The 27,235-nt window shown below is 41.9% G+C and overlaps 2 protein-coding genes across 3 annotated transcripts; both read right to left on the bottom strand.

The window, feature by feature from the left end:
- Window positions 1–36: 36 nt before the first annotated feature.
- Window positions 37–11,762, bottom strand: LOC121073423 (nucleolar RNA helicase 2-like). Its single transcript, XM_040564285.1, has 15 exons — window positions 11,377–11,762; window positions 10,933–11,211; window positions 9,412–9,487; window positions 8,230–8,408; window positions 6,979–7,096; window positions 6,233–6,418; window positions 5,111–5,256; window positions 4,690–4,839; window positions 4,142–4,303; window positions 3,471–3,590; window positions 2,912–2,985; window positions 2,035–2,194; window positions 1,099–1,233; window positions 796–840; window positions 37–323 (listed from the first exon to the last, which is right to left on the bottom strand). The coding sequence occupies exons 1-15, from the start codon at window positions 11,737–11,739 to the stop codon at window positions 144–146; spliced, it is 2,373 nt and encodes a 790-aa protein (XP_040420219.1). The 5' UTR covers window positions 11,740–11,762; the 3' UTR covers window positions 37–143.
- A 109-nt stretch (window positions 11,763–11,871) lies between these two features.
- LOC121073424 (nucleolar RNA helicase 2-like) lies at window positions 11,872–26,611 on the bottom strand. Of its 2 annotated transcripts, none has more exons than XM_040564286.1 (15): window positions 26,427–26,611; window positions 25,598–25,864; window positions 24,268–24,343; window positions 23,397–23,575; window positions 21,952–22,069; window positions 21,051–21,236; window positions 20,355–20,500; window positions 19,227–19,376; window positions 17,315–17,476; window positions 16,437–16,556; window positions 15,556–15,629; window positions 15,197–15,356; window positions 14,792–14,926; window positions 13,312–13,356; window positions 11,872–12,422 (listed from the first exon to the last, which is right to left on the bottom strand). In XM_040564286.1, exons 1-15 carry the CDS (start codon window positions 26,529–26,531, stop codon window positions 12,228–12,230), a joined length of 2,118 nt encoding a protein of 705 aa, XP_040420220.1. In that variant the 5' UTR covers window positions 26,532–26,611; the 3' UTR covers window positions 11,872–12,227. The 2 variants fall into 2 exon arrangements, with proteins under 2 accessions (XP_040420220.1, XP_040420221.1); XM_040564287.1 differs by having other exon boundaries at window positions 25,598–25,861; window positions 26,427–26,602.
- Window positions 26,612–27,235: the final 624 nt, after the last annotated feature.

Raw genomic sequence — 27,235 nt, 5'->3', positions numbered from 1 at the left:
CCGCGGCGCTGACAGGAGGCGATGCCCCGACCTCAGTAAACACACGCAGGAGCGCCACTTTTATTATTATTATTATTATTTTTTTTTTTTACTTTTTTAAGTTTTTGGTAAAAACCAGCTCAGTCCCATAGCTGTGGCGGAGGTTAATCGGACGACTTGTTGAAGCGCTGTCCCCAGCTCCCGCTGTTAAACTTGCCGTTGCGCTTGAAGCTGCCGTCCCCGAACCTGGCGGGTCCCCGCCTCGCCTCCTGGGGCTGCTCCTCCAGCTCGGGCAGCTCCTTTGCCACCGTCAGCTGCCAGCGCCGGGTGTCCTGCCACCGCTCCTGCAAACACAGCAGCATCATGTCACACCCGCCACTGCCAGCCCAATGGCATGCCCGTGGCTAACAGCAGCACCAAATGCATCGGCACCTCCAAGCAAGGCCCAGCCATGCCAAAACAGCTCTGCAGAGCCCCACAGGGACAAGCATCAACCTTGGTCTTCCCAAATCATCTCCATACAGAGCGACAAAGGAACAAGAAGAAGTCCACAGTAAACTCTTTTAAGTGCTGCTACTCTCCAATACCCCAGAGAGATCAAAACCCAGAGCAGCCAAAAACATATGACTCTGTTTAATAAAAATCAGGTTATAGGATGAGAACTGAAATGAGTATTTTCTCATTGTAATCTCTCCGTGCAATGTCCTTGTTAAATCATAAACCTGATCTTCCCAAACCACCCAATATTCAAACCTATGTATGACAGTCACCAAACGTTTAACTTCATTAACCCTGGAGGTTTCAAAAACAACATACCTGTATGTGATTCAGTTCGTTAACAGGGATATCAAAGCACACCCCCTATAGGAGAAAAAAATAATTAAAAAATAAGGCATTTGCTTTCCAGAAATATAACCAAGACAGCAAAACTCCAGATAGGCAGCACATGCAACTGAGATACAAATATTTCTATAGTGGTATTCCATTATACTTCATTTCTACACTGGTACATTTTTATCCTGGTACTGTCCCAACCCCTGTAGAAATTGGCCCATGCACAGACACACACATGGACCACCACCACCATCCCTCCTTCCCAAAGGATGGGTTATAACTTACCATCTTCCCCTTAAGGAAGCGCATTGCAGATATTTTGTCATCTACTTCTTCACCAAGCTGTTCTTTTAGCCCTCTCCAGGCGTAACTCATGGTACGCATTTCAATCGAGCACTTTAACACCATGGTCACAAAGCCCTTCAGAAGAAACAGAGAAATACATTTGCAAATACATTTCGTTGGACAGCCCGTAACCCACTAACTATAATGAACTATGCAAGAACCTAAGAGAATCCTAAGGGAGCAGTTTCCCAGAAGTAAAGCAACTAAAAGCCTCTTAAGAAGCTAAAGGCATCCATTTAACCTAGGAGTGCCCATTGATGTGAAAGGGCAATAGCATTTCTGTATTTTAGACAGAAGCAGAGACATTTATTCAATAAATAAAGTTACAGCTGCAAAAGGGTTAAAAAAATGATACAAGGAGTACAGTCCAGTGACATGCTATTTCCAAAACTGTATTACTACACAATAAACTGGGGCAAGTTCTCCCCAAATACATCAGGAAACAGAAGGACTGTACTTTTCACCTGTCAGGATTTCTTTGCTATCAGGTAATTGCACGTTAGATCTGCTTGAAATATGCAGAAATGCAAGATGCTTCCTGAGAAAGGAAAACTACAACAGCAAGAACCAATCTATCAGCTTGTGACATTTCATTAAGTTCTTTTATATCATCAAAGTCTTCTGTTACTTAGATCTCTAGAGCAATTCTTTTAAGTCTCATTACATGAAAATTTACTAACTGATCTCAAGTTTCTCTCACTGCATGCAGTGTGCCAGTAAGAGCTGAGTTCAGTTAAGGAACAAGAAACAAACCAGAAGGGGATAACAACTGTAAGAAACCCTACTGAAAGAGCCTTAAGAGAAAATGCCACAGTTGCACTGGACTCAAGTGATCTGTTTATCCACTCTTATTAATGCAGGTATAATGCTATTTACCGCAGTTGAGTTGAGAAACGAGCGCTGCTGTATGGAAGATGCTCCAGAAATATGGGCTAGAGCTGCTGCCAGGGCATCAACTGCTCCTTTTTCCGCTATGAGCTCTCGAGCCGACTGTCTGAAGTAGTCTATTGCAAAAGGAGGAATGGCCTCTATACACCTAGAGCATTGATAAAAAAAGCAAGGAAAGGTTCTGAAATATCAGTGTTCTTCAGGCCATAGCCAAGAATCCACAAGAAAGTGTTGCTAGCAGATCCGAGGATCCCCTGTGTTTACTTCACAAGAGGAACAAACCACTACAATGCCACTGCTGGGCTGGAGCAAGGCACTTTCTGCTCTCAGGGAAAGCTGATCAAATTGGTTAGTTCTGGGAGAAGGAATAAGAATAAGCTGGGAAACTGAGAACAGTTACTTCTCCAATGCTGGTTTTGGTACACCAGCACTTCCCACCACTTTTAAGTACAAGGTGAACCCAACACCATGCCAATCATCTCACTAATGACAAAAATCTGTCAATGGAATTTCCACCAATCATGCAGCAAGTGTAAACAGAGCTGCATGGAATAAAAAGCACAACCCTTGGCAATACATTGACACTGAAAAACACAGGATGATAGATTACTGATGTTCTAAACACAAGTCAATTTCAGCAAGGATTTAACAGAAGATTATGTTCTATGAAAAGGCTGACATTCAAGCACACAGGTTTATTGACATCATCTTAAGAAAACTAGTCAGTGTCCACGTGCAAGCAGCTGACTTTTATGACACAGGGAAAGACACGCTCACATACACATCTGTTCCTTAAACCTGCATTACCAGCATTGCTGCTGGCATGAACCCTAGATGTCTTTTAAGAACAGGCAGAAAAACTTACTTTTTGGCATCATTACTTGACGCTTTAATTATATCTGTAGCAGAGGGAACACCTATCCGCTTAAACGTAATCCCCTGAAATCAAGAAAACAAATTGCAGTTAAAGGTATTTTCAGCACTCCACAGGTTCAACCCTACCTGAGTCACATTACTAGGACCTCTTTCATTTGTTGTTTATAGCAACAACAGTCTTTACTTAAAAAAAGGTATATCTCAAGCTAGAAGAAAGATTTGAAGTCACTGCCTTGGTTAATCCGTGCTACTTTCCACCAATTTACAAGCAGATTGTAACAAAAGGCATGGTTTCATTCATGCATTCCTGTCACTGTCTGCCTCCTGCCAGTAACAGAGTACTGCCAGCATGGGAAAACTCATGAGACATTAGAATAAGCTGATACAAAATCATTTATCAACACTTAACAAATACCAGCATTTTAGGCCTATCCACACCCATGCTGGCCTCATGCAGCCCTAAGCAGCCCATGGTTACAAAGTCCAAGAGTACCACTGTCTTCTTAGGACCCGAATCATTTCATTAAGAAGTCTAAAGCAGAACTCACCGCTTTCTGCTCAACCTGTTTCAGAAGGTCTTCTTCTCTTCTCTGATAGAAACAAATACAGATCCCAGTCCGGCCAGCTCGACCCGTGCGTCCAGAACGATGGATGTAGGAATCAACATCCTTCAGAAATTCGGATTAACATGAAAAAAACGTGTATAATTTAAACCATCAACGTTTATAAATTATAAGAGAGAAGTGAAGTTAAATTTTAATTCGGAAGCCTAAGGAATGATACATTTCTGTACCTGAACTCGTATTTACATGCTAACCACTGGAGATACTATACCTTGGGTTTAACAAATACTATTGATACACATTTTTAAAAGTAAAAAGCTCCAATGGAGTTTCAAAAGAAAAAGGCTATAGGACTATTTTAGTATTGTTACAAAACTCCATCTAAAGGTGTTCAGAAGGGATTCAGAAATACTGAAACAATGTCAAAAGCTACCATAAGACTTTGCAGAGTAACAGAAAAGCCTAGCTTTTACTTTAATCAGAGCTCAAATATAAAAGCTTAACTAGAAAATTGTAGGGCTGCATGTAAAAAAATCCACTTCATCGGTGAATCAGAACATACATATGGCAAAAAAAAAAAAAGGAATTGCCCACTATTCTGCCCCAAGAAAACAAACAAATAAACAAGGCTATTTCTTTTTCCCCTAATGACTTACTTTTGGTGGTGAGCACTGTATAACCAGGTCAACTTCAGGAATATCCAAACCACGGGCAGCTACATTGGTTGCAATCAGAACTTCAAACACACCATTTCTAAAGCCCTTTAAGGTAATTTCCCTCTGTTTCTGTGGAATGTCACCATGCAATGACTGGGCATCCTGTCAGTGATACAAACCGTTAAGATGTCATTTATTGAGGAAGTCTAGCCTGCAACATCTAAAGATATTTTGTATATGACATTTTTCAAATACTGGGCAAAACATGCCTTCCCATCCCTGGGAAGAGAGACAGTATTTCCTGGTTGTTCAGCATTAGCTGCATATTTTGCATTGATCTGGTCCTGCATGATTTTAAAGCCAAAGTAATAATCACATAATAACAGTCACAAGTGTATCTTAAATGCACAGCTCTACTTTTCGACCTGGATTTCAGACATCTTAAAAACACAGAAACAACTCCATCCACGCGGTTCCAACCTCATATTTATTTCAGGTCGTTCAATCCCTGAGTATCTGTAACTGCTGCTTTCTGTTGACCCCAGTACCTGTTTGAGAGAAGAATTCAAAGCCAACTCATTTGCCTCCTTTTTGGTCTCACAGAATATGATAGTTCGCCCACGGCTTCCACTGTAGACTTGAATGATATCCCCAAGGACTTCTGCTCTCTGAGACGAGCGACACTGTATAGCCAAGTGCTGTTTGGGAAAGAAGCATGATAAGTTAAATCTTAAGTGTTAAATCTTAGCCATGCACAAGACAGACACAATTGTAGTATGTCTGTACTTTATTTTTTAAATTGCCAACTACTGTCCTAAGTGAAATCTTTGCTTTAAAAACTCATGTGTCAATCAAGGGAAAAGTCATTCCACACCCCCCACTTTCCACTTTGGAAAGTCACTGCAGAACCCATCTCACCCAGGCCACATGCTCTCAGGACCCATACTGCTCTGCACCAGACTCACTCACTTCCACAGTGGTGGCAGTCCTCTGGGTCTTCTTGCCAATCAGGTCTACCTGTTCATATTCGTCTTTCATGTATTTTTTTGCAACGTCATACACCCAGCGTGGACAAGTTGCAGAGAACAGCAGCGTCTGAGGTTTGTTCTCAGAACCTGGCAGGAAAGACCACCAATTTCAGTCATCATAGCAGACTCAAACTTGAGATCTGATTAAAAAAATCAACTGAATTCTCTCAAATTGAAAAATTTACATGTGCAGTAAGTCAACTACAACAATAAATCTTAGAAGAGACTAAAATATTTTTAAAGCCCTTTAGAAACCAAAGGCAAGATTACAGTAATTTGAACTTGACTAAGCTGAATCCTTCACCTCACCTAAAAGAAATGCAAGACTCATCCAGATCTTCAGCTAAAATAGTTTGGACCATGCCTGAAGTCCCTCTCTTACCTGAAAAGCTCAGTCCCTCTTTGCCCAGTGTTCCAATATTTACTAGTTGTGGACAGTAGGGCTACATACAAAGGGAGAACAGTGGGCTAAAAACGACACTGCAAATCATGGGAAAAAATATAAAACCAGATAGACGACTCCTCGTAAGAGCAGTTTAACAAGTGGTATCTTCAAAAAGTTTAACCTACCTCCATAGCTCCACAGGATCAGACAGGTAGAAACACACATTGCAAAAGAATGCTTTATTATTCCCTGCAATTTACTTTCCAGTTGTGAAGAAAGCTTTAAAGGATGAATTACAACTCTTCTAAAATCTATACATATTTCCTTTTTTAGGAGATTACTTGTACTCCCTGGCTGTCAGCACAAGGATCAACTAACCCTAAACCCAGACATCTCTTTCAGAATGAGGAAAATTAGGGCTTGGAGCAAAACCTAAAACATTAGTGTTTTTTGTTCCTCCCTTACCCCCTCCCCTCCTTTTTTCCCCTCTTTCCTCCCAAAGATGCCATTCCAGCCCATCAGCCATCTGACACCTTGCTCCAAATCTTATAATTTTCTCTACGCTTTTATACTAACATCACACAAAGGATTCAACTGGTGGGGCACCGCCTGTTTTCAGAATAATATCATTGTGTTTTCTACACTGTCCCCTATTCTTTTCCCAGTATCAGCATTTACCTTTTTTATAAGCAAATCCTAAGATTTCTTCTACTTGCTCGGCAAAGCCCATGTCTAACATGTGATCAACTTCATCTAAAACAACATGCTTCACATTGGAAAGGTCCAGCTTGCTATTCTCAATGTGGTCTTTGATCCGCCCAGGAGTTCCCACTAGAATATCAATGCCAATTTTAAGGAGATCAACTGCAAGAAAAAAGACAAAAACAACAACTGTGTCAGAATACGGAGACAAAAGCTAAAAAGCCACCAGTAAATACCAAAACTTCTAACCTTAGAATCAAAAAGCTGCACTTTCCTGCAGTATTTGTCTCTGAATAAAAGCACTGTGGCATTATCGCCATATGATGGCATTAGAAACCTCCATAGCTTTATCAAAGAAAAAAAAAAAGTTTGCTTTTTTTTTAGCTAAATTATTTATTTCTTTCACTTCTGACTATGGAAATGTATAGAGCCATCTGCACATACAGTCTTTGGACAGTCATCCAGTCCCAGTGTATGTCCACTTACAACATACACAAATCCACAATAAAGAAGTAATAAGGAGGATTAGACACTTGCAGACCTATAAGCATTTTTTTAATGATGATTTATTGGAAATAATTCAACTCAGGCTGTGTAAATCCTTTAATAGCAATGTCATGGCTGCCTGAAGTGAAACTCTGACAGGGAAAAAAGCCAGTTTTACTCATGAAATACGTTTGGAGGAAGACAACTCCCACCCATGAGTTCTAGCATTTACTTACACTGTGCTTTATATGGAGTTCCTCCATAAAAACAAGCCACTGACAGTTTCTTTGTGAGATTCTTGAAGTCTCTGGCTACCTGAATGGCCAGTTCCCTTGTTGGAACAAGAACCAACACCTGGAGAAAGAGAAAGAAAAGACAAAAATACAGCTGTGCTTGGGAGAAGGCACAAAGAGAACAGGATTTACTTCACGTCAGACAGGGAAACCACGCTGCAGAACTGCTCTGATTTTTTCCCTGTTGCCCTCCAATTCTTGCCAGTTTGTAATCTGCTTTTTATGCTACACTTGTTGCAAGGTGCCACAGCTCCCTAACACCCCAGTAACATTTTCTGCCACCTGGAACTGCACATCACAGCCTCAATGCCATCAAGAGGAAACAACGGAAAGTGTTACAAGATAACCAAGATGTAGAATGGTGATGTTTTTTTCTTAACACCAGATAAAACAGACACTTCATTAACGTTACTGAAGGCAACGAAGGCACGGTTCAATGTGAAAGGACAAAAATAGTCACTGAACAATTTGGCGTAGCAAGACCTGCTATGATACACAGCATGAAATACTCCAGCCATGTACCCTCCTTCTCCATCTACCTGCCCTCCTCCAATATCTTTCCTTTTAAGAACAAAGTGATAAATGATTTCATTCATTCCTAGAAATCTTTCAGACAGTAGTATTTCAAATCTTACATCAACATCATCTTTAAAATAAAGTAGAAGGATGAAATAGGCAATGGATCTGTAGACTGTCACAGCTTTTCAGTCACGAGATAAATACACGCATCTCATTTGTGTGGGAATAGGGTATCTGGTTACAGATATCTGGTTATCGATTCAATTCCATGCTCAAGTAAAAACATAAATACCCCTTGAATCCATTCGGTTGCGTCTCCAGACATGGGGGAAAAATAAAATTATCACCACCAAACTTACAGTAAGAAACAACCTCACTGAGTTCTGAAGAGTCCAGCTGACACAACTGCTATAGAGGCAGGGGACTGAACCGCAAAGCCACACACCAAATTCCCGAGGACAGGAGTCTGGACATCATAAAGAACCCCAAATATGAAATGTTTTACCACTGAGATGCTACAAAACCTCAGCCACACTGTAGCTCCTGTTCTGAGGAAAGTGTTCAGTATTAGGAACAAAAATAAAGGAAAAACAAGTCCACAAAGCATTTACAAAATCACTTTTGAAAACTGCCCTACTCAAAGGTTTTGGTGTTAACCCTTAAGTGGTAAGTTACTTTTGGTGAACGTCCTCTTCTCTCATCTTGCGTGACACTCTGAAGTTTTTCAGTCAGCGGAATAGCAAAAGAAAAGGTTTTCCCGGTTCCCGTCCGAGCTTGAGCAATTAGGTCTTTGCCATCATATATGGGCTGAAAAGTCTTCGCTTGCACAGGGAACAGGTACGTTACACCTCGAGCTGCAAGGTAATCCAAAGAGATTTTGTTAGGTGCTGCTGAATCTGCTGCAAACTGGGCTAACAATTACGAGCCCTCACACAGAACTAGCCTGAGTATGTAAGACACATCCTGTCAAATCCTGCACGCCACAGGAGGTACCAAGTTAGAAGAAATACACGCGCACCTGTTTGTTTTCACTCCTACTCTATATCAAGAAGTATTCCACCCCCAAATGCAAAGGTGAGCAGTCACAATGAAATAAGCTTTCTTTGCGACATTTGGAGCAAGACACCAAGGGAAAAATGTATGTATTAATGTTTTTTTTTTCCTGATACAGACCAAGATTTTGTTGTAGCTTGGCTTTGAAGGCAGGGGACGAGATGAAGCTGTTTGTTTTAAGAGAACATTCTAAAAATTCAGAGACATTTTGCAGAATGGAAGCGAAACAACGCACACCAGTGACACTTCTGAGTAAGGAAAATGTAAGGCAACAACAATAATTTTGTCTGGGAACAAGAACTATACAACTTCCCAGAAAACAGTAAGAATTCTACAGCACTTACTTCCACAAGAAAGCTAATCTAAAGGACAGATGAAAATGCCCAAAAATATGAGATCAGAGACGATCTTTTCACAGAAGCCAAAAAGCCCTCGAATACAAAACTACACTACGCTTATTTAAGAATTGATATTACAGAGAACAGATAGGAGCATTGAAGACACAGTAAATCAAATGATGCTAATAAGAAAAAAAAACACTGTCTATAAAATGTACATGCAGTAATAACCACGCTGTCAAAGAATAACTCTACCTTGAAATAAGTACACTTGAAATTGAACCAAAAAAACTTTAGCAGACTACTATTAACAGCAGATTCTTTGAACCTACAGTGACTGCTGGGGTGCGTATCCTTACTGCAAAATAAACGCAAGATGATTTAAGCTTCATTCTCTGCTCGTAAGGATATCAGAGCACAATCCTAACAAACATTTACAGATTTTTTTTTTGCCACATTAACTAACCTTTGAGAAGGTTGATGGTGTTTTTGGAAAGAGGAAAATTGGAGAAGGCACCTTCTCTTGCTTCCTCTGTCAGCTCCTAAAAGAATAAAAGAAAACTTATTAGTCCTGAAATACGATCAAATAGCATAACCTATGTATCCACACAAGAAAAGCTGTGTATTTGCTTTATTGGCACAATTGTACCAGCTACCTCCTTTCTAAATAAAAGAAATGAAAGCCCTTGCGATGCAGGTACTTCACAAACAAAAATGTCATCACTGTAAAGCAGGCAACTCAAATCCAGCCACCCTGTATTAGAAGACAAGGTGACACAGGTTGCACCAGTCACAGGGTACAAGGAATTCATACAAGCAAGTCGGGTTTTTAAATCAGCATGAACTCTCTGCTACCAAACCTTCCCGATCGTTACCTGCGACATGTTCAAAACCATCTATACTGTCATCTCATCCTTAATTCAGATACACCTGCACCATATTTTAAAGTCCCATGGCAAAAGAATGGGAACAAACACTCCTTCGGTGTATCAGTGACCCATCACATCATACAGATATGCTCAGCAAGTCACAAAAGAGAAACTACTTGCTATCAGTCTCAACTGGCTCCACTGAAATAATAATCAGGAAACTTTTTGTGAGCAAAATGTATTTGGTATCAGAATTTACTATGTAAAGCAGAAACTTCCCAGTAAACCAAATCTCCTTGGTACACCACACAAATAGCTTCTTAACTCTGCATACCATTAGATAGTTACCTAAAGCTCATTATTCAGTTTCTGCTTCAAAGATCAGAGAGATTACATCATTATACCTATGTACAAAAAGCACCCTGGATTAACTTTTCCATCTTTCTTAAACACGAGAGAGAAAATTACACGTGGAAAGACCCATACAGAGGGTGGCAAGCTGCAGTGCCCACTCACACAGGTGTACAGGGCCAAGGGGCTCCAGATGCCCCAAATCTGGGCAAGGAGATCTCAAGGAGAGGGAATTAGATAACCGTCCTTTCCCGACTCCCTGCCAAATACTTCTTCACAGAGCCTTCCAGAGAGAAAGTGCCATCACAGCACAAAGCAGTGCACATTTCTCAGATGGGATCTGCTTGTGTAATCAGGAACAAACCCTTGTGCTGTAGGACACAGAATGAGTTGCTACACGAAGACAAGCCAACATATGCAAGCTGCTTCCTGCTAGCGAGTCTCCCCCGCTGCCGGACACTCCAAACAGCTTAGCATTTGCCACGAGGAGGAATGCACGACATGCAGAGAGCTGCCACGTGCTGGTCCACGCACTGCTGCACCTTACTCACCCACCACAGCTGGGTGCATCGTGCTAGGGGCTCCCTAAAGCCGCTGCTCTGAGTCTGAGGGGAGCAGCAGCAAATGCTACCTATGGCAGCAGCCGAATGCTCCTACGGGCCTCACACACCATGTCTCCACATGGCACCCAGCACGTGTTATTAAGCCAACTCGTTACCACCAGGACACCAACTAGGTGAGACAAGGGCTCTGCGGGCAGTTACTACCTCTGAGTCACCGTCGTGCTCTCCATCCACCACTTCGTTGGACACGCTCTGGGCTGCCTCGCCATCACTTAAAGCCGAGGAAGACTTGCCCAGCCCCATGGTGCCGCTCTCCTCAGCCACACCGTTGCTTTTCTGCCGCTTCTTCGCCTTCTTGGGCAGGGGGGGCTGCAGGTCGCCATCGCCCAGCTCGCTCTCCTCAGGCTGAGCCTGTTCGCCCTCAGCCTTGCCACGGCGCTTCAGCTTCTCCCGGCGCTTCGGCTTCTTCTCTGTGCTCTCATCCTGAGGAGGGAAATCAGCCGTCGGTCGGCCGAGTGACGTCCCCTCTGCCCTCAGCGCCCTCCATGAGCCCTCAGCGCCCCCCCCCTCAGGCCGGGCTGCACAAAATGGCCGCCCCGGGGCGCCACGTGCGGGCAGCCCCTCTCCCTCCTTCCCTCCCTCTCCTACCTTCGCCTTCCTCCTGCGGCCGCGGCGGATCGGCTCGGCGTCCGCAGGCGCCTGCGGCTCTCCGGGGCTGGCTGCGGGGCCGGCGGCGGGCATGGCGGCGGGGCGCTCCCCGCACAGCTCGGCGGTGGATCGGGCTCCAGCGGGGCAGCACCAGGAGCCGCGCCCCGCCCCGGCGCGCAGGAAGGGAGGCGCCCAGCCCTGGGCGGCCGGGCCGCGGGGCAGCGCCGCCGCCAGCAGCAGCAGCGGGCCCGGCCGGGCCGCGGCCGCCCAGCACAGTCCCCGCCGCCGGCCGCAACTCGGAGCCGCCGCCCGGGAGGCTGCGGGAAAGCCGAGGCGGGCAGCGCGGCCCCACACGCCGCCCATGCAGCCCCAGCGCCCGGCGCTGCCCGCCCCTTCCGCCCGCACCGCCCGCCGGGACGGGTATAAGCGCGTAATTAAGCACGCTTTTCCTCAGACTACTCCAATTTCTACCGTAGAACCAACAGACAATATGACTTCGTAAAATAATATTTTATTTTTTACTTCTTTTTTTCGGAAAATGTACAGGTTTGGCCAGCAGTTAAGATCTATACATTATACAGTGAGACAGGCTAGAGGTTTGAATGCAACAGCCGTACTCTGGAATACAGATTTAGGTGTTACACACAGCTGAAATGGCAAATGAGAAAGAAAGGAAATAACACCTGCATTTTCTTCTTTTTCCCCAAAAACGAACATGATCTTGTTTATGACCAAAGTAGTACTGAAGAAAAGAACTGAATGACATGTTTCTCAAAGTGGTACAAACACCCAGGAACAGCCTATTTTAACATATTATAAAATACTGCAGTTCCGTTTTGGGATTGTCGAAGTTAACGATCAAAGGCTCTATCATAACTCCGCTTCTGGCCTCTGCTTCTGAATCTGTTTCTTCCAGAGCCGCCCCGCCGCCCACTCCTGGAGCTAGAGAAGCTTCTGCCATTTCCTCCTCCTCGCTGCGTTTCTTCTAACTCAGGTAATTCATTCGCCACACACAAACGGCACTGTTTCGAGTCCTCCCATTTTCCCTATTGCAACGAAGTCACATATGTCAAGTTATATTCCATAAATACAAATACAGTGTATTTCCTAATTGTTATATTTGCTCAATTGAAAAGCAAGGAAAAATCTTACATTTTAGTAGTACCCTGCAAATACAGGGTATTCAAGTTTGTTTGTCAGTACTAGTTTCAAAACTTTAAGCATAAAAGCTATAGATATCTGACTACCCCTCAGATACTATACAACAGAATCAAAACCCACTTTAGAGATTTACAAAACCCACTTTAGAGATTTACAGAGCAGCCCTTACCAGCAAACTCTTTCCCCGCCTTTCAATTATTAGGAATACCACTAGAATTATTACTGATCCAACAGTCCCCACCCTTCCATCCACGATCCCCCCTCTAATCCAGAACTAAAAATTGTTTTAGGAACAAATGCTGCGGCACGAGGGTATGGAGATGCACTGAGGGATCTCCACAATACCTGAAGGAAAGACAAGAAGTCCAGGGAATTTTGGCATGGGAATGCTAACTCTGCCAGAAAAAAAAACTGATCTCAAATTCACTTTTCTGGGTAGAAAATTCTGGGTGAAAAGAAGCAGGGGGCAGAATGAAAAAAGGGATCTTTAAGCGAAACATGTTGCCTACAAAGAGCAATTCAGCAGCAATAAGAAGGGGTAGATTGTTCATATCACCATTCGTTTCAGTGGAAATGTTTCAAGCTACAGATTTTTGTAGACAGAAATAGTTTAGGAAAACGACACTGTCTATTTGTTCTGTTCCTCTGTTCCTTTATGGCCAGCCCTTTTGGCCACTAGAAAAGGCAGGATACAAGCTAGATAACATTTTCAGCCTAACCTAGCCAGTTTCATCTACAGTCTGCTGTTACCAGAAACTCCAGTGAAGTATGTACCTCTATTTCCTTTTGGTCTGCCACAGGAATATCAAAGCAAACACCCTACAAAGAGAAAATAATTTCAGTGGAGACAAATCTAGCCTTTGAATCGATTGCAACTAAAAAGGAGTATAACAGAACCTACAGACCTACGTACTAAACCAAAGTTTTACATTTCCAAGTTATTTTTATGTTGACTTAAGATGTTTCAAAACCTTTGAATGTTGAAAGAGTTACATCGGTGTTTCACAAAACACCAATACTTGTACTTCCATAATGTTTTTCTCAGATATACAACATTTTTCCTCTGCATAGCCAGTACTTCATGGATTTTGTTCTTTGACAAGCTTATCACCCTCTCCACTCCGAACTGTGGTCCATTTGCTTCTGCATTACTGATTTTGTAAGTTCTCTCAAATCAGAAGTTTTTTCTATGCTATGAACTGTATACATCCAGTAAATTGAACATTTAGGTTCAGATTAAAGACCTCCTGAAGTTAAAACTATATTGCAGGTTAAGTACAATAAACTACATACAGATTTAAGTACATACAGGTTAAGTACAATCCATAATTCATATGTTAAAAAGCAATTCTTTGTCTGAAGGAGCAATTTGACTATCAACAATTACAACTCAGGTAGGAAAAGCCATCCATAGATTGTGTTCCGTACATCAAGTATAAAACAAGGCCGTGATCAGAGAGACATAGGCAACGGCAATAAAAGAAATTTCACCAATTACGACAGCATTGAATACTAAGTACGCATCAAAAATACATCAAAAAACCTCAGACAGAGATAGTAAAATAATTCACTGGAATTAAGAACTGTCCCCTCAAGGTCAAATTTAAAATTAAGCATCCTGCCAGGAAACCTTATGAAATTCCTGTATAGTAAACCTATATGAAATTCATAAGTCAAGACATGCAGGTTAACTTTTACAAAAAGATGTACCGTAAAAGAGAATACACACAGTACCTAAGATTTTTCTTTTATTTTTTAAATAATTTTAGAACTGTTGCTTAAGTGTAGGTTGCCTCTTGTTTCAGGCTTTCCAGTTTATCATGTCTGGGTATCCTCAGTACTGGCATATAGATGCGCTAGGATTTTGATGATTTGCTGAACTAGATACTGCCAACACCTGCCATTTTTACATCTCTCCCCCCTTCCGGTACTTCCAAAATGCACACAGTCAGCTTTCTTTCATATCAATCTTTATGCTTCTATTACACAGCAACACAATTTGTACCTTTGACGTGTACTGCTCTCTCTCTCTGGACGTGCATGGTTATACTGAACTATCCTACCTCCTTAACATAGCAGGGGAGCAGAACCCTAAGCTGCAGAGGTGACCACTAAATAAGATAGAGAGGCCCATTCCTCTGTCAGAGGATCGTGTCTTTATCAGAATCTGGAATGGGGGAAGAAAAGCCCAACTATCCACTCCACCATAACTTTCTTACAGTAGCAGAAATACAAGGAAAAAAAAAAAGCTTACCATTCTTCCCTTGATGAAACACATTCTGTTCACCTTTCTATCAACGTCATCACCAAGCTGTTCTCGTAGTCGCCGCCAAGCATAGCTCATATTGTTTATTTCTTCAGAGCAGCGCAGTATCATTGTAACAAATCCCTAAAGAGTAAGAAATTGGGCATGTTCCATTCAGTCAGAGGAATAAGCTTTAGCTCATCTATCAGATATGAGAAACCTGCTAATTTACAGTCTATAAACTACATTTTCAAATGGCTCCCGTTACAGGCAAACATGCATATTTATAGTCCCTATATTCTTAGTTCCCATAAGGAGAATGAGGAGACAATTATTTTAACAAATAGAGATATTTTTGTAGTTGTTTTGTTTTTTCTTCAAATTCAGGACAAACATTAAGCTATATATACTTACAGCATCAGAGTTCAGCAGGGAGCGCTGTTCAATGGAAGTAGCACCTGAAATATGTGCTAGAGCTGCAGCCAGAGCATTAACTGGTCCCTTTTCTTGTATTAGCAACTGAGCAGATTCTTTGAAATAATCAATAGCACTTTGAGGAACAGAATCCAGACATCTAAACAAAACCAAACAAAAAAAACTGCTAGTCAAGGAGAAAAAAAATTTATATACAGAGGTATCTACTTAGCTTTGGAGCATAAATAGAAATGGCAGTCCAGGACTTTAATTAAATAGTGATGAGAAATGGCAATGAACAATGCAAAACAGCCCTTTAGAACTAGAAAGATAGGAAGATACAATAAAGCTTGAGTTACCTGATAGCATCTTTGCTGGAAGCCTTTATTATATCTGTTGCAGTAGGAACACCAACACGCTTGAATGCGATGCCCTGAAATTCATAAAGCAAAATACAGATGAAAGTTGCAAACTACAAATAATTCAGTTTTAAAGAAACAGTGTTGGACTCCAATGAAAAAAACATTTAAATCTTAATTTTCTCTTGTGCTTTTTTAAAACCCTACTTTGTTAGTAAAAATTACAAGGTTACAATTACAGGAAAACGGGTAACACTTAAAAAACATTTATGTACCAGGTCAGTTTAAATAATCTACTGGCCTTAGATGGAAGTGAATAGACCATTTTGATATTTTCCAGCAAAAATGAAGGTCTACAAATTCTAAATAGAATTATAAATCCAAGTAAATCAGACTAAAATTAAAGTATGAGTTATGTTGCCTTTCTAAAGGAAAGCCTAAGTTTTACATGCCTGTGACGAAACCATCTCATCTTAACTGAATACTTAATCAGTGAGAAAACTATCGTATGGAATAGTGCTGGGAAGTAACAGTTATCGATAAAGCTGCACATCGGAAAAATCATTGATCACATAAACCAGGGTGAACACTAAATGGAAAACCTGCTAGTTTTCTCCCCAGCCTCCCCTTCTCATTTCCACGGGTACAATCTTATGGCATTTCCTGAAAAAGCGTAGGCACGTAAAACTGCAGTGCAGTGCCTGCTCCACAGCAGCCTACAACCTACCCAAACTCTGCAAGGTAACTGAACCTCAACGGGATGCTTTAGATGTTGTACTCTGTCATTGAGCTACATGAACAAAACATGACATGAGGATTTTACATGCTGCCCTAACACGTTGCATTTGGGTGCTCGTGAACAGAAAAAAACTATGGTTTACCGCTTTTTGTTCCACATATCTCAACTGATTTTCTTCTTTTCGTTGATAAAAACAGATACATATCCCAGTCCGGCCAGCTCGACCTGTGCGTCCAGAACGATGGATATAGGACTCCACATCCTTCAAAATAAACAGCCTTATGATTTATCTCATTCACTGCAATTTAATCAACTCATTGCATTCATATAATTTAGAAGTCATTACCATTAAGCCTGAACAATGCATAGTAATTACAAATGAGGATTAAATTAAAAACCATTTTATCACTTAAGTCAGAAGAGTAAGCTTTCCCATAAATCTCTAAAAAGCATGGTCGGAAAGCCAGAATCACGAGCATGGCTCAACTAGGTCTTGTTTTGTCATTACCACAGAGAACATAAGAAAACATTTTAAGTGTGTACACCTCTAACAATTCCATTCCCTGTCCTGCATGTCAACTTAAGAGCACGGTTATTGAGATATTAATAGTGAATTCACTGAAACATTAGCTCGTTTCTTGTAATTCTTAACTTCAGCCAATGTTCTCACTGCTGGGGTCTCCTCCTCACATGTGCCCCTATGTTAATCATTCTTGCAAGACAAAAAGCTTTTTTTTTTTCCTACTGTTCACTGTTTCCAGATTTGCAACTACCATATACGGCCTTACAGTAAGAGGCTTCAGACAGCCTTAAAAGGCAGCATTTTAAGAACCATCTTTACATATTCTAGGGACTGATGCACACTGAAAAATCCTCAAATAAACTACTTTTGTATATCAGGACATTCCTTACCCTCAAACGCAATGCTCATAAACTCTGTGGTGAACACCATCACTTGACAACATTTACTATTTGAAAACAAGACTATATATCATTATTACAACGAGACACCCAACCTACCTTTGGTGGTGAACTTTGTACAACCAGGTCAACTTCAGGGATATCTAAACCACGGGCAGCTACATTGGTTGCAACCAGAACTTTAAAGGCACCGTTTCTAAAACCTTTCAGCGTGATCTCCCTTTGCTTCTGAGGAATGTCACCATGCAATGACTGGCAATCCTGAAAAAAAACAGTATTATTATAGGACTGTACCAAAATTCGAAAGTTCTCCCTTTTATGGTCACTTTTGGTTACAGTATCTTGGTATACAGTACACATTGTATACCAAGATACAGAAGAACTAAACTGCCAGTTTATACTTTAGATGTCTCACAATACTTCCTCGGTGCTTCTTATTCACATACCTCAAATACCTTTAACAAAGGTAGGAAAACACAACAGCAACATATATCTTACCTCCACCTCTAACTACTGTGACCGATGAAAACAACTATGCCCGAGCTTTCCACCCACATCCTCTATGCAAGGCTTAGCTGTTTAAAAGCAAGCCATTTCCAATAATGTTCTCAGGCCTTCCACAGTATTTCTTTAGGTATGTTTTCCAAAGTGATGTTGCTTTTTAATCCCTCAGTATATTAATTTCCCCCACTACAAATTAAGGGATTAAAACATAAGTACTCCTTAAAAAAATAAACTGTAGGGTGTTTTAATCTAAACATTCTGAAAGTTCTTCTGTATCACAGCAATAACAAGTGTAAAGACTAAAACATACAGAAACCATTTTTTCTTCCACTTCCTTTCACCTCTTGCCCATAGTTGATTTCCATGCTTTCCTCATGTAAACGAAGTGATTTAAAAAAACAACAACAAAAATACTAAAACAATCCTACAGACACCACAGAATTCAAAAATGTCTTCAGTTTTAGATTAATGTCACCCCACAAATGGAAGAGGCATCTATTCTGTTAGTGAGCATCAATATACAAAACCAGAAACATCTAATAATTTCCTCTCTTACCTGCCAAGATCAGAGCTCTGCATTGCCTATGCAAGATTTGATATCACTAACACCACCAGTAATGCAGGATAAGGCTCCACAGTCAGGTTTAGCTGTTAGTGAGGTCTTCTAGGAGTGTGGGAGAAACACTCCTGAACACAGTTGTGGCAGATGAAAAAGGTTCTGCTTTCCCTAGGAATATAATACTCTACAGCTTTTCTAGACATAAGTTAACCCATCTCCCTAGTGAAAACACACACAGAAGAAGTAGTTGCTGTGATACCACCATCAAAAAGGAGCATGCAGTGCCAGTGCCACAACATATAAACATTGCACCGCTACATCAGCAAGTTATTTTCCACCAGTGCTAGTGTGCTCTAGTGTGCTGCACCACAAACCTCAGGAATAAACTAAAGCTCACTCACAGGACACGGCAGATTGAATTCTTCCTGCGCATACATCTTTAAACTCTTCGTAACAGCTAATAAATACCTTAATGAGACACAGATAGAGCCTCTGGTGTACTGCTGCTCTAAACCCTAACTGGGGCCCCCTGACTACACTAATTAACATCAGACTCCTAGCTCAGTAACTGCTATTCCAGTACCATGACCTGTCATCCTAGCAGCTCTTCAAGTTTGTTACCATGTTTTAATCCAAGAGAGACAGTTCTCTCTAAAGAAAAACAAAATAGCTCACAACTGCTTCATTTAACAGCAATGAAAAGATGTTTTTTCTTAAGAAAAAAGAATCCTTTGTAGTCCGGTGTCTGTTAGAGCAGCCTAGTCCTGAAAACAATAATGCTGAGAACTTCCAACCATTTGTTTGTTTTAAGGTTTTGTAATTTTCAAACAATCTGACCACCTGCAAAAGCCCACATCATTCAAAGTCTCTCCAAAACTTACTCAGCATAGGTCTAATATCAATAGAGGGTCGATCTATCTGTGTTATCTAATACAGATGATGAAATACCTGTTTGATTGAAGCATTCAGAGCCAGTTCGTTTGCATCCTTTTTGGTCTCACAAAATACAATGGTCCTCCCGAGGCTGCCACTGTAGACCTGAATGACATCTCCAATAACTGCAGCTCTCTGAGACCAGTGGCACTCTATAGCCAAATGCTGTGGAAAAGAATTCCAGTTTTTAGCTTACACAAAACCCACAAGATTCTTTAAAGCATTTGAAATTTGAAAATGCAGAAACACTAAAGAGTTACACAGTTTCTTGATGGGCAAAACATTCCCGGAACATGCAAAATCCCTATGGCCCTTACATGTACAACACGATCAGTCTAACATTAAGTGAAATAATTACAGTAAAAAGAAAAAATGACAGTCCACTGATCACTTTTTTAAAGCAAGGAAAAAAACTGGCGATTATAAACTGCGTCTCTAGAGAATAGTTAGAGGTGCAGGATTTTATCAAAGTTATATTAGCTACAGTTATACGTCAGATAAAGTGAAACACTGTGTTACAAGCTTCTTTTGAGCTCAAGATTAACGTTCTTTGAAAACTGCCATTACAATTATGATGTGCCCAACTGATTCATCAGAGTATCTGTTAAGAGGCACCCTACACCTAAACAAAACACCTTTATAAGGTATAGAGAATTAATTCAGGCTTCTAACATACGCCTTGTATTCCTTGCCATGGTATTCACCGCACAGCAAGCAAAGGCCTAGCAAGTTGTGATACCACAGGAAATCTGAAAAAGCCTCCTGTGTACAGAATACCAGAATGTGACTGACGCCTGTAATAATTTAAAGGAGCCAGGCTGATGTTAATGCATACCTTTAGCTCACAACTCAGGGAGATTCAGACACACTGAATTTCTCTCTGAAAATCAACATAACTGATAACTGAATTGTCACTCTGCTCTAGATGTCTGTAAGGTTACTAGGTGCCGGGAGTTTCTAAACCTAGCAAGCTTGAGTAGTTGCAGTGTGTCCTATGCCTAAAAATTCATTCTAAAAACAAACTTTCAACATCACCCTGATAAAGTACCTTAGCTGGCACCATTTATGTCAACAGATGACCATTTGTGTCAAAAAGGGAAAGGGATGAGGCCTGAAAACATTGACATTAGACAGGTTACTCACTTCTACTGTTGTAGCAGCCTTCTGAGTTCTTTTCCCAATTAGGTCAATCTGCTCATATTTAGACTTCATGTATTTCTTAGCCACATCATACACCCAATGTGGGCAAGTTGCAGAAAACAGTAGCGTCTGGGGATTGTCTTCAGAATCTTAAAACACAGAAAAACATTTCACAACCTTTATATCTTTCATTTTACGGACGCATACTAGTTCATTACACACTTACTACAAATATAAGGTCAAATCTCATTATCTAAAATATAGAAGGAAAGTCTTTTTTTCATTTCATGCATTACTTACACCACGGAAAAATACTCTTGAAATTAAAAGTATCTTCAAGATTAGAGAAAAAGGTTACTTTGAACAAAAATACAGTCTCTTTTCAAGTGATTAAAAGGGTAAAAAGCTTCTAATTCCTTTCGACTGGAAGAAGTCCAAGTAAAACTTCTATAGAGGTGTCAAAGAAAGTTATCTACAGGCTCCTAGGTACTGGATTTTAAGCTTTGCGAAGGTCCTATGAATGATTCCTAGTTACACAACACTTCCTCACATACTACATTCACAGTATGTTTCTTAGAATACACTATTCAGTCTTCTCTAAATAAAGCCACATTACAACTTTCAGAAAAACATTCTTCGGTTTTAGCAGACTAAAAGATTCCTTGTACGTCCTACTATTTGTTTAAATATTGAGATTACCTTTCTTGTATGCAACTCGTAAAATGTCTTCCACTTGCTCAGCAAATCCCATGTCCAGCATCTGGTCAACTTCATCAAGGACAACGTGTTTCACCTTGCTAAGGTCTAGCTTGCCATTCTGAAGATGGTCTTTGATTCGACCAGGTGTCCCAACCAAAATGTCAATTCCACTTCTAATGAGATCAACTGATAAACAGGAAAGAGCAGAAGAGGAGTTAGCAGTGGACTAACGAGCATTCTATACATTAGAGAGACTTGGTAGCCAAGTAATAATGAAACAACAGCTTCTTAAACCACTCATATGTACTTTCTTAACAAATGTAACAAGTGATGAAGAGGAGGAGAAAACTGGGGAAAATAACAAAATTGGTAAGACAGAAGTTCTGCTGCTTTCCCTGAAGGAAAAAAGAGATTCATCATCTCTCTTCCTTCTCCTTGTGACTTAAATTACGTAGCAAAGAGCTTGTTTGAACACGCTTGGAAAATAGTTAGATCTTTCCAAGTCGTCTGACTAATTTAACCAGATTAAGAAAAAAACACTTCTGACTATCTGAATTATTCAATACATTTTTTCCACAAAGTTCTGTTGGAAAAAAAAAGTTATCCCTAATGACATCCTATACACACAATATATGTGTATATATTGACTCCCAATAATGACTCCCTATACACACGATATAGTAACTTTGGTTAAAAGTACGTCAGTAGACAAGGAACATTAAGACTATAACTGAGAGCTATGGTTATTTCCCACCATAAAGGGATATTCTGAGCCACTCACTGAATACCCCACGATTGCACCCCCGAGCTTGAGCTAAAGGTTGCATTTGGTAAGACCTGAGTGCACTTCTTAAACACGCTAGTCAATTGATATTTCAATTATTAGCCATGTGTCACTTACTCTGTCCATTATATGGAGTTCCTCCATAAAAACAAGCTACTGTGAGCTTTCTCGTTATGTCCTTGAAATCTTTGGCAACCTGGTTTGCCAACTCTCTTGTTGGAGCAAGAACCAGCACCTAGACAGAAGGATGACAGACAGACGTTCTCTCAACATGGCTTCTACCAAAATACATTAAACTTTTACCCACCAGTATAGGTCCAACCACTATACCATTAAAAATAACAACAAAAAAAAAGGTTTAAAAGTTATCTAGGCAAACATCAGGGAAACACACTACTTAAGTTTCTCATGACATCATTAACCTCCTTCAGCACATATTCATGTAGGACTTTTTTTTTTTAAATGAGATAGACAGGAGGTACTTAAATTTTAACTTCAGTTTTTGAACACATCAGATCAGCTACAGATCTTCTACATGTGCATATATTGTCAGTACAAGACTGAACAAGTTGTTTAAGCTTTTTAGCTTTTTTTTTTTTTGATACTGTTCTCAAACCTAGCAACAGAGTCTTGACAAAAGGACCTTTAAAATCCTTGTCCTGTTATGTCTTTCATCATTGACACACATTATAAAAAAGTAAGAAGTGTACTAGGCTGGATTAAGGCCTGAAATCTTTTCTCTTCTGATATTCCTAACTCCCTTGATGAAAATTTTCCTTTCTCTGCAAGACTGCACCGAATCTTAAGTCAGCGTTCCCAGTCAGACAGCCAACACGATGGCCAGATGCAGATAAAACAGCTAGTAGTAATTTTGGAATAAACTTTAGGTAGCCTGAGATGGGTGACAAGATGAATTAAGCTGACAAAAATAAATTCCACTACGAAATGAGGATAGGTGTTGGCCTTTCTAGTTTTCGAAGGTATCATGAGAATTTGGTAAAATAAACATATATTTCTGAGAAGAATGCAGACAGCTCATAATCAATCTGCATTCTCTGGAGCAGGACTTTTAACATCTGGTGGCGGTCCTACTTAAAAAATAAGTCTATTTTTAAAATCTCCTGCTATTTATGTGCTTAAAAAAAACATGCTTAAAGCAGACAGCTTTTATTGATCAAAAAAAGTCGTTATTTTGTTCTAACTTGGGAGAAAAAAAATCACCCAGTGACCAGTGGGCCCAAACAGGTAAGATGGCTGGCCAAAATTACCTAGAGACGCAGTGAACCCCTCTAGTTTTTTCTCCCTGTAAGCAGAAAAAGGAATTGTCGAGTGGATAGAGCTACTGCACTCTTTAATCTTGATTAGAGGGCATAAGGCATCACAGGATGCACACAAAGCCCCAGTGAACATAACTTTCAAAGAATCTTTCAAAGGTTGCTTTGAAAGAAGAACTTCTGTGCTAGCTTATCCCTGCACAAATGTGAAGAACTTTTCCAGTGGGCTAACACTCTGAATCACTTGGACAGAAGACAAAAGCAAAACCAGCATTCTAACTAAGTTACCTTTGGTGAACGGCCTCTTCTTCTTTCCTGTGAGTCTGCCTGAAGCTTTTCAATTAAGGGAATAGCAAAAGAGAATGTTTTCCCTGTTCCAGTTCGCGCTTGAGCAATTACATCTTTCCCAGAAAACACTGGGTGGAAGGTCTTCACTTGAACGGGGAACAGGTACGTCACTCCTCGAGCTGTGACAATGTGAACAGACTTCCTCAGCACAATCACATTTAAAGTCTTCTCACACACATTTCAGAGGTCATCCCAAGCAGAATACCCAACAACTCTACAGTAAGTCAGGACTATATCATCACCTCCACTGCTTCGTGTAACCACAGAGCCATTTTTAACGAGCACCCTGAGACTGCCTCTCTTAATCTCCCCTGCTTCATAGCACCAGAGAGAGCTAGCTGGGACAGAAGTTACTAGCCTTTAATAGAAGTCTTTAAACACCATGATTTTATTTACGTAACGCTCCCCTCCTGGCTACAAAAATTTCTTATCTTCAAATAAAATGCTAGTCAAAATCAATTCTTCTCTTAATCTCATATTAAGTCATACAACTCATGTCAGAGATGCTAAATATACTGATTTTCTTTTACTTGCAATGATATAACTTTTAACCAAAAATTTCTCAACGTTTTTTGAACTTGTATCTGTTATTTCAAGTTCCACTGTAATGGCTGAACCAGGCAAAACTGAACACAGACTTCTCTGTGCTCAAAAATGTATTTAAAGTTGGCATTCAATACGCTTTCTGTGTAACATCAGTGCTTGCATACACACAAGTAAAGCCCACCCGAAAGCTCACTGAGCATATTAAGTGTAAAAACACATGACAGATCATTTACTTCCTGTGACCACATCATGCCAAGAAACTTACCTTGAAGAAGCTCAACAGTCACTTTGGAAATAGGGAAATTAGAGAAAGCACCCTCCTTCTGCTCTTCAGTCATCTCCTGTTGGGTAAACAAGAATTCAAGTAACTTTACTTGTGAATATCAGATGACCATCAGAAAGTCTAGGATATGGGCGTACACACTGGTGTCATAGACAAAGGTCAATTTTTTGGTAACAATATCACAGCCTTCTTTGTTTTACTTGCTTACTATCATATTTCAGTTAGACAAAAGTGATCTGTAATTTAAATTAAGGCAGTTTCAAATATAACGGTATAATAATGGAAAATATAAATTAACTCCAATAGCTTTTAATTACATTTTAAGATTATATTTTAAGCAATTACTGACAGCCAAGCAGAGTAGGTTGTAATATGGCTTGCTAGCCAACTTCCTACTTCCCAACTAACACAGCACAGTGATTTACATGTACAACAATTGATCCCCAAAGGAGCAACAAATTGAGGTAGATCATCAAATTCACCTACTTACTAGTGTGTCACTTCAATATACACTGTAGCAGCACACTGACTAAAACGTTAAGTGTGCTGAAAAACAAAACTACCCATGCCAATGCTGGGTGCTTTGTGAAGCATCAATCACCACAAAAAAACGCAAGCAACAGTAAACAACATGGCTAAATAGACTTAAAAACAAATCCTAGGAATGACAATATTTCCCCCAACAAAAAAAGTGAATTATGTCAAGCAATTTTAAAAAGACATAAATCAAACAGAAATAGTCAGATAAAAATATTACCCCAGGAAGGCTTAAAAATACTCACGGAACTGGTCCGATGATATACTGTATTATGCTAAGAAACAACACCTTACAAAGTGATATTTAGCAAGATCATAAATAGAAACAAATTAACATATAATCCTTCTTTTTCAACCACCTAGAAAAATAAATGTTACTTTACCCAAGAAGTACCCATACTATCAAAAATAAGTCAATTAAGATGTATTTCTGGCCATGACAGTCACATCTAACAATGCTGAAAAACATTAAAGTACCCTCTTGCTGCAGCTCACCAACAGCTGCCAACAGCTACAACAGCATTGGACTGCTGAAGTGAGGAAACCATGGCGCGCTGATCTGGAACTTCAGCACTTTCAGAATTTAGAACTTTTGCAAATAACCGACAGCAACGGCAGGCCAAGCAACTTGAAAGTTTACAGCAGACTTCCCATTGATTGAGAGAGGAGGAGGAAAGGAAAAAAAAGAAATAATGTGTTCTAAATTTAACCTTGTTGTAGCACAGGAGTTGAAAGCTGACCTGATAACTGTTGGTAAATCAGTTATTACTTTTACCTGCTCTTGGTCGCTGTCACAGTCCCCACTTGATGTTTCGCTGGAGTTACGGGGCCGCTTTTTGTGGGCAGATTTAAGGGTGAGGGAAGACAACCTGGCGTTCTCCGGGCTATCTCCTCCGGCATCACCGTTTTGCTTATTTCTGCTCTTTGCTTTCTTGACTTTCGGTGAATCGAGCTCATCCTCCGACTGCTCGCTCTCATCTGTCTGCGATTTCCTCTTCCGAGCCTTATCGCGCCGCTTAGCTTTCTTTTCTTTCTTCTCCTTCTAGGGAACGACACTCCCGTGAGTACCAACCCGCGCATCACCCGAGCCACGGGGAACCGAAGCAGCACGAAGAGCCGGCTCACAAACGAGCCGGCTCACAACCGGCCGCTCCCCCGGGGGCTCGCGTAACTCGCCAAAACCCTCCCATAAAAAAAAAAGAAAAAATCCCAAGTCCCTCCCCCTCCGCGCATGTGCCGCCGGGAGCCGGCTTCCCGACCGCGGCACACGCGGCGCTGTGGCCGAGGGGACTTAGGAGGAGCCGGGAGGCCCCCGGGCGGCTGCTCCGGCCGCGCCAAGCCTCGGTGCCCCGGCGGGGGCGGCGGGGCCGGGCTGAGGGGTGGCCCCGAGGCCTCCCGGGGGCCTGGCCGAGGCCACGCCGCCACGCACGTGGCCGGCGCGGCCCAGGGGAGCGCGGGGCTCGGCCCCGGCCCGGAGCACGGCGGCGGAGCCCGGCCTGAGGCCGCCGCCACCGGGAGGCTGAGGGGTGGGGAAGGCCCGGCCCGGCCCGGCCCGGCCCGGCCGCACCGGCTGCGGAACCCCCCCCAGAGCCCCTCCCCGATACCTTGCGCCGCCGCCGGCCGTTGCCCGTGGCCGCCTCGCTCTCCATGGGGCTCTCGGAGCCCGCCTCAGCCCCGCTGCCGGCGCACAGCCGAGTGGCCTCGGGCATCGCCGCTCTGCTCCGCGCCTCGCCGCCGCTCCCCGCCGCCGCCGTGACAGGAACGCGCCCCTCCCCGGAAGCCGCCCGCCGCCCCGGCCGGCGGCAGCCAACCGCCTGCTGCCCCGCCCCGCGGACTACAACTCCCGGCGTGCCTAGGGACAGTTCCCGCCCGCCCCAGCCTATGGCCGTGCGCCGAACGTCGGTCGTGAGGCGGCCGCCATTTTGGGGATGCTCCCGCCCCACCCAGCTCCGCCGCGCTGGGGCGGGGGTGGGGAGGGATTGTGTGAGAGGAAAAACTTAAAAAAACAAAAAAGGCAGGGCTCCCGCCGGGCCAGGAGGTTTGTGCTCCTCCTCGCAGCCAGGGATATTTCCTCAAAATGAATCTCCTGGGGGTTTAAGGTCGATAAAAGACCGTGCAGGCTGAAAGCAGCGCAGCCTGCCTTTAGCTACAGGAAGAAATCAGGAGTAAGAAATCAGAAGGAGTCTCAAAGTCTAAGTCCTGTGTACCACATAAAACCACGCATAAGCAAGCCTAGGAGGACTGCCGTGATTTATCCCCAAAACAGTAAGAAAGCCTCAGGATTCAAGCAGTGTTTGTGGTAAAAAGGTGCGTGCCCAGCTAGTTTCTTTGCATTGTTTGCTGACGGGAGATGGAGCCTAAAGCCTGTCACTGTTTCTGGTTTTCCACAAAAAAAGAGTTACAGCATCAAACA

The sequence above is a fragment of the Cygnus olor genome, chromosome 7 (genome assembly GCF_009769625.2).
Source record: "Cygnus olor isolate bCygOlo1 chromosome 7, bCygOlo1.pri.v2, whole genome shotgun sequence".
Lineage (NCBI taxonomy): Eukaryota > Metazoa > Chordata > Aves > Anseriformes > Anatidae > Cygnus > Cygnus olor.
This window is presented reverse-complemented; position numbering and strand designations above follow the sequence as displayed.

Excerpts from the sequence above, each read along its gene's own strand:
- LOC121073423 (XM_040564285.1), bottom strand. The coding sequence starts at position 11,739 with ATGGGCGGCGTGTGGGGCCGCGCTGCCCGCCTCGGCTTTCCCGCAGCC. Across the intron at positions 7,097-8,229 it reads GAAGAGGACGTTCACCAAAA|GTGTTGGTTCTTGTTCCAAC; the intron begins GTAACTTACCAC and ends CTCTTTCTCCAG. Across the intron at positions 2,195-2,911 it reads TCAAGTAATGATGCCAAAAA|GTGTATAGAGGCCATTCCTC; the intron begins GTAAGTTTTTCT and ends TCAATGCTCTAG.
- LOC121073424 (XM_040564286.1), bottom strand. The coding sequence starts at position 26,531 with ATGCCCGAGGCCACTCGGCTGTGCGCCGGCAGCGGGGCTGAGGCGGGC. Across the intron at positions 19,377-20,354 it reads AGGCTGCTACAACAGTAGAA|CATTTGGCTATAGAGTGCCA; the intron begins GTGAGTAACCTG and ends TCTTTTCCACAG. Across the intron at positions 15,630-16,436 it reads GATATGTGGAACAAAAAGCG|GGCATCGCATTCAAGCGTGT; the intron begins GTAAACCATAGT and ends TATGAATTTCAG.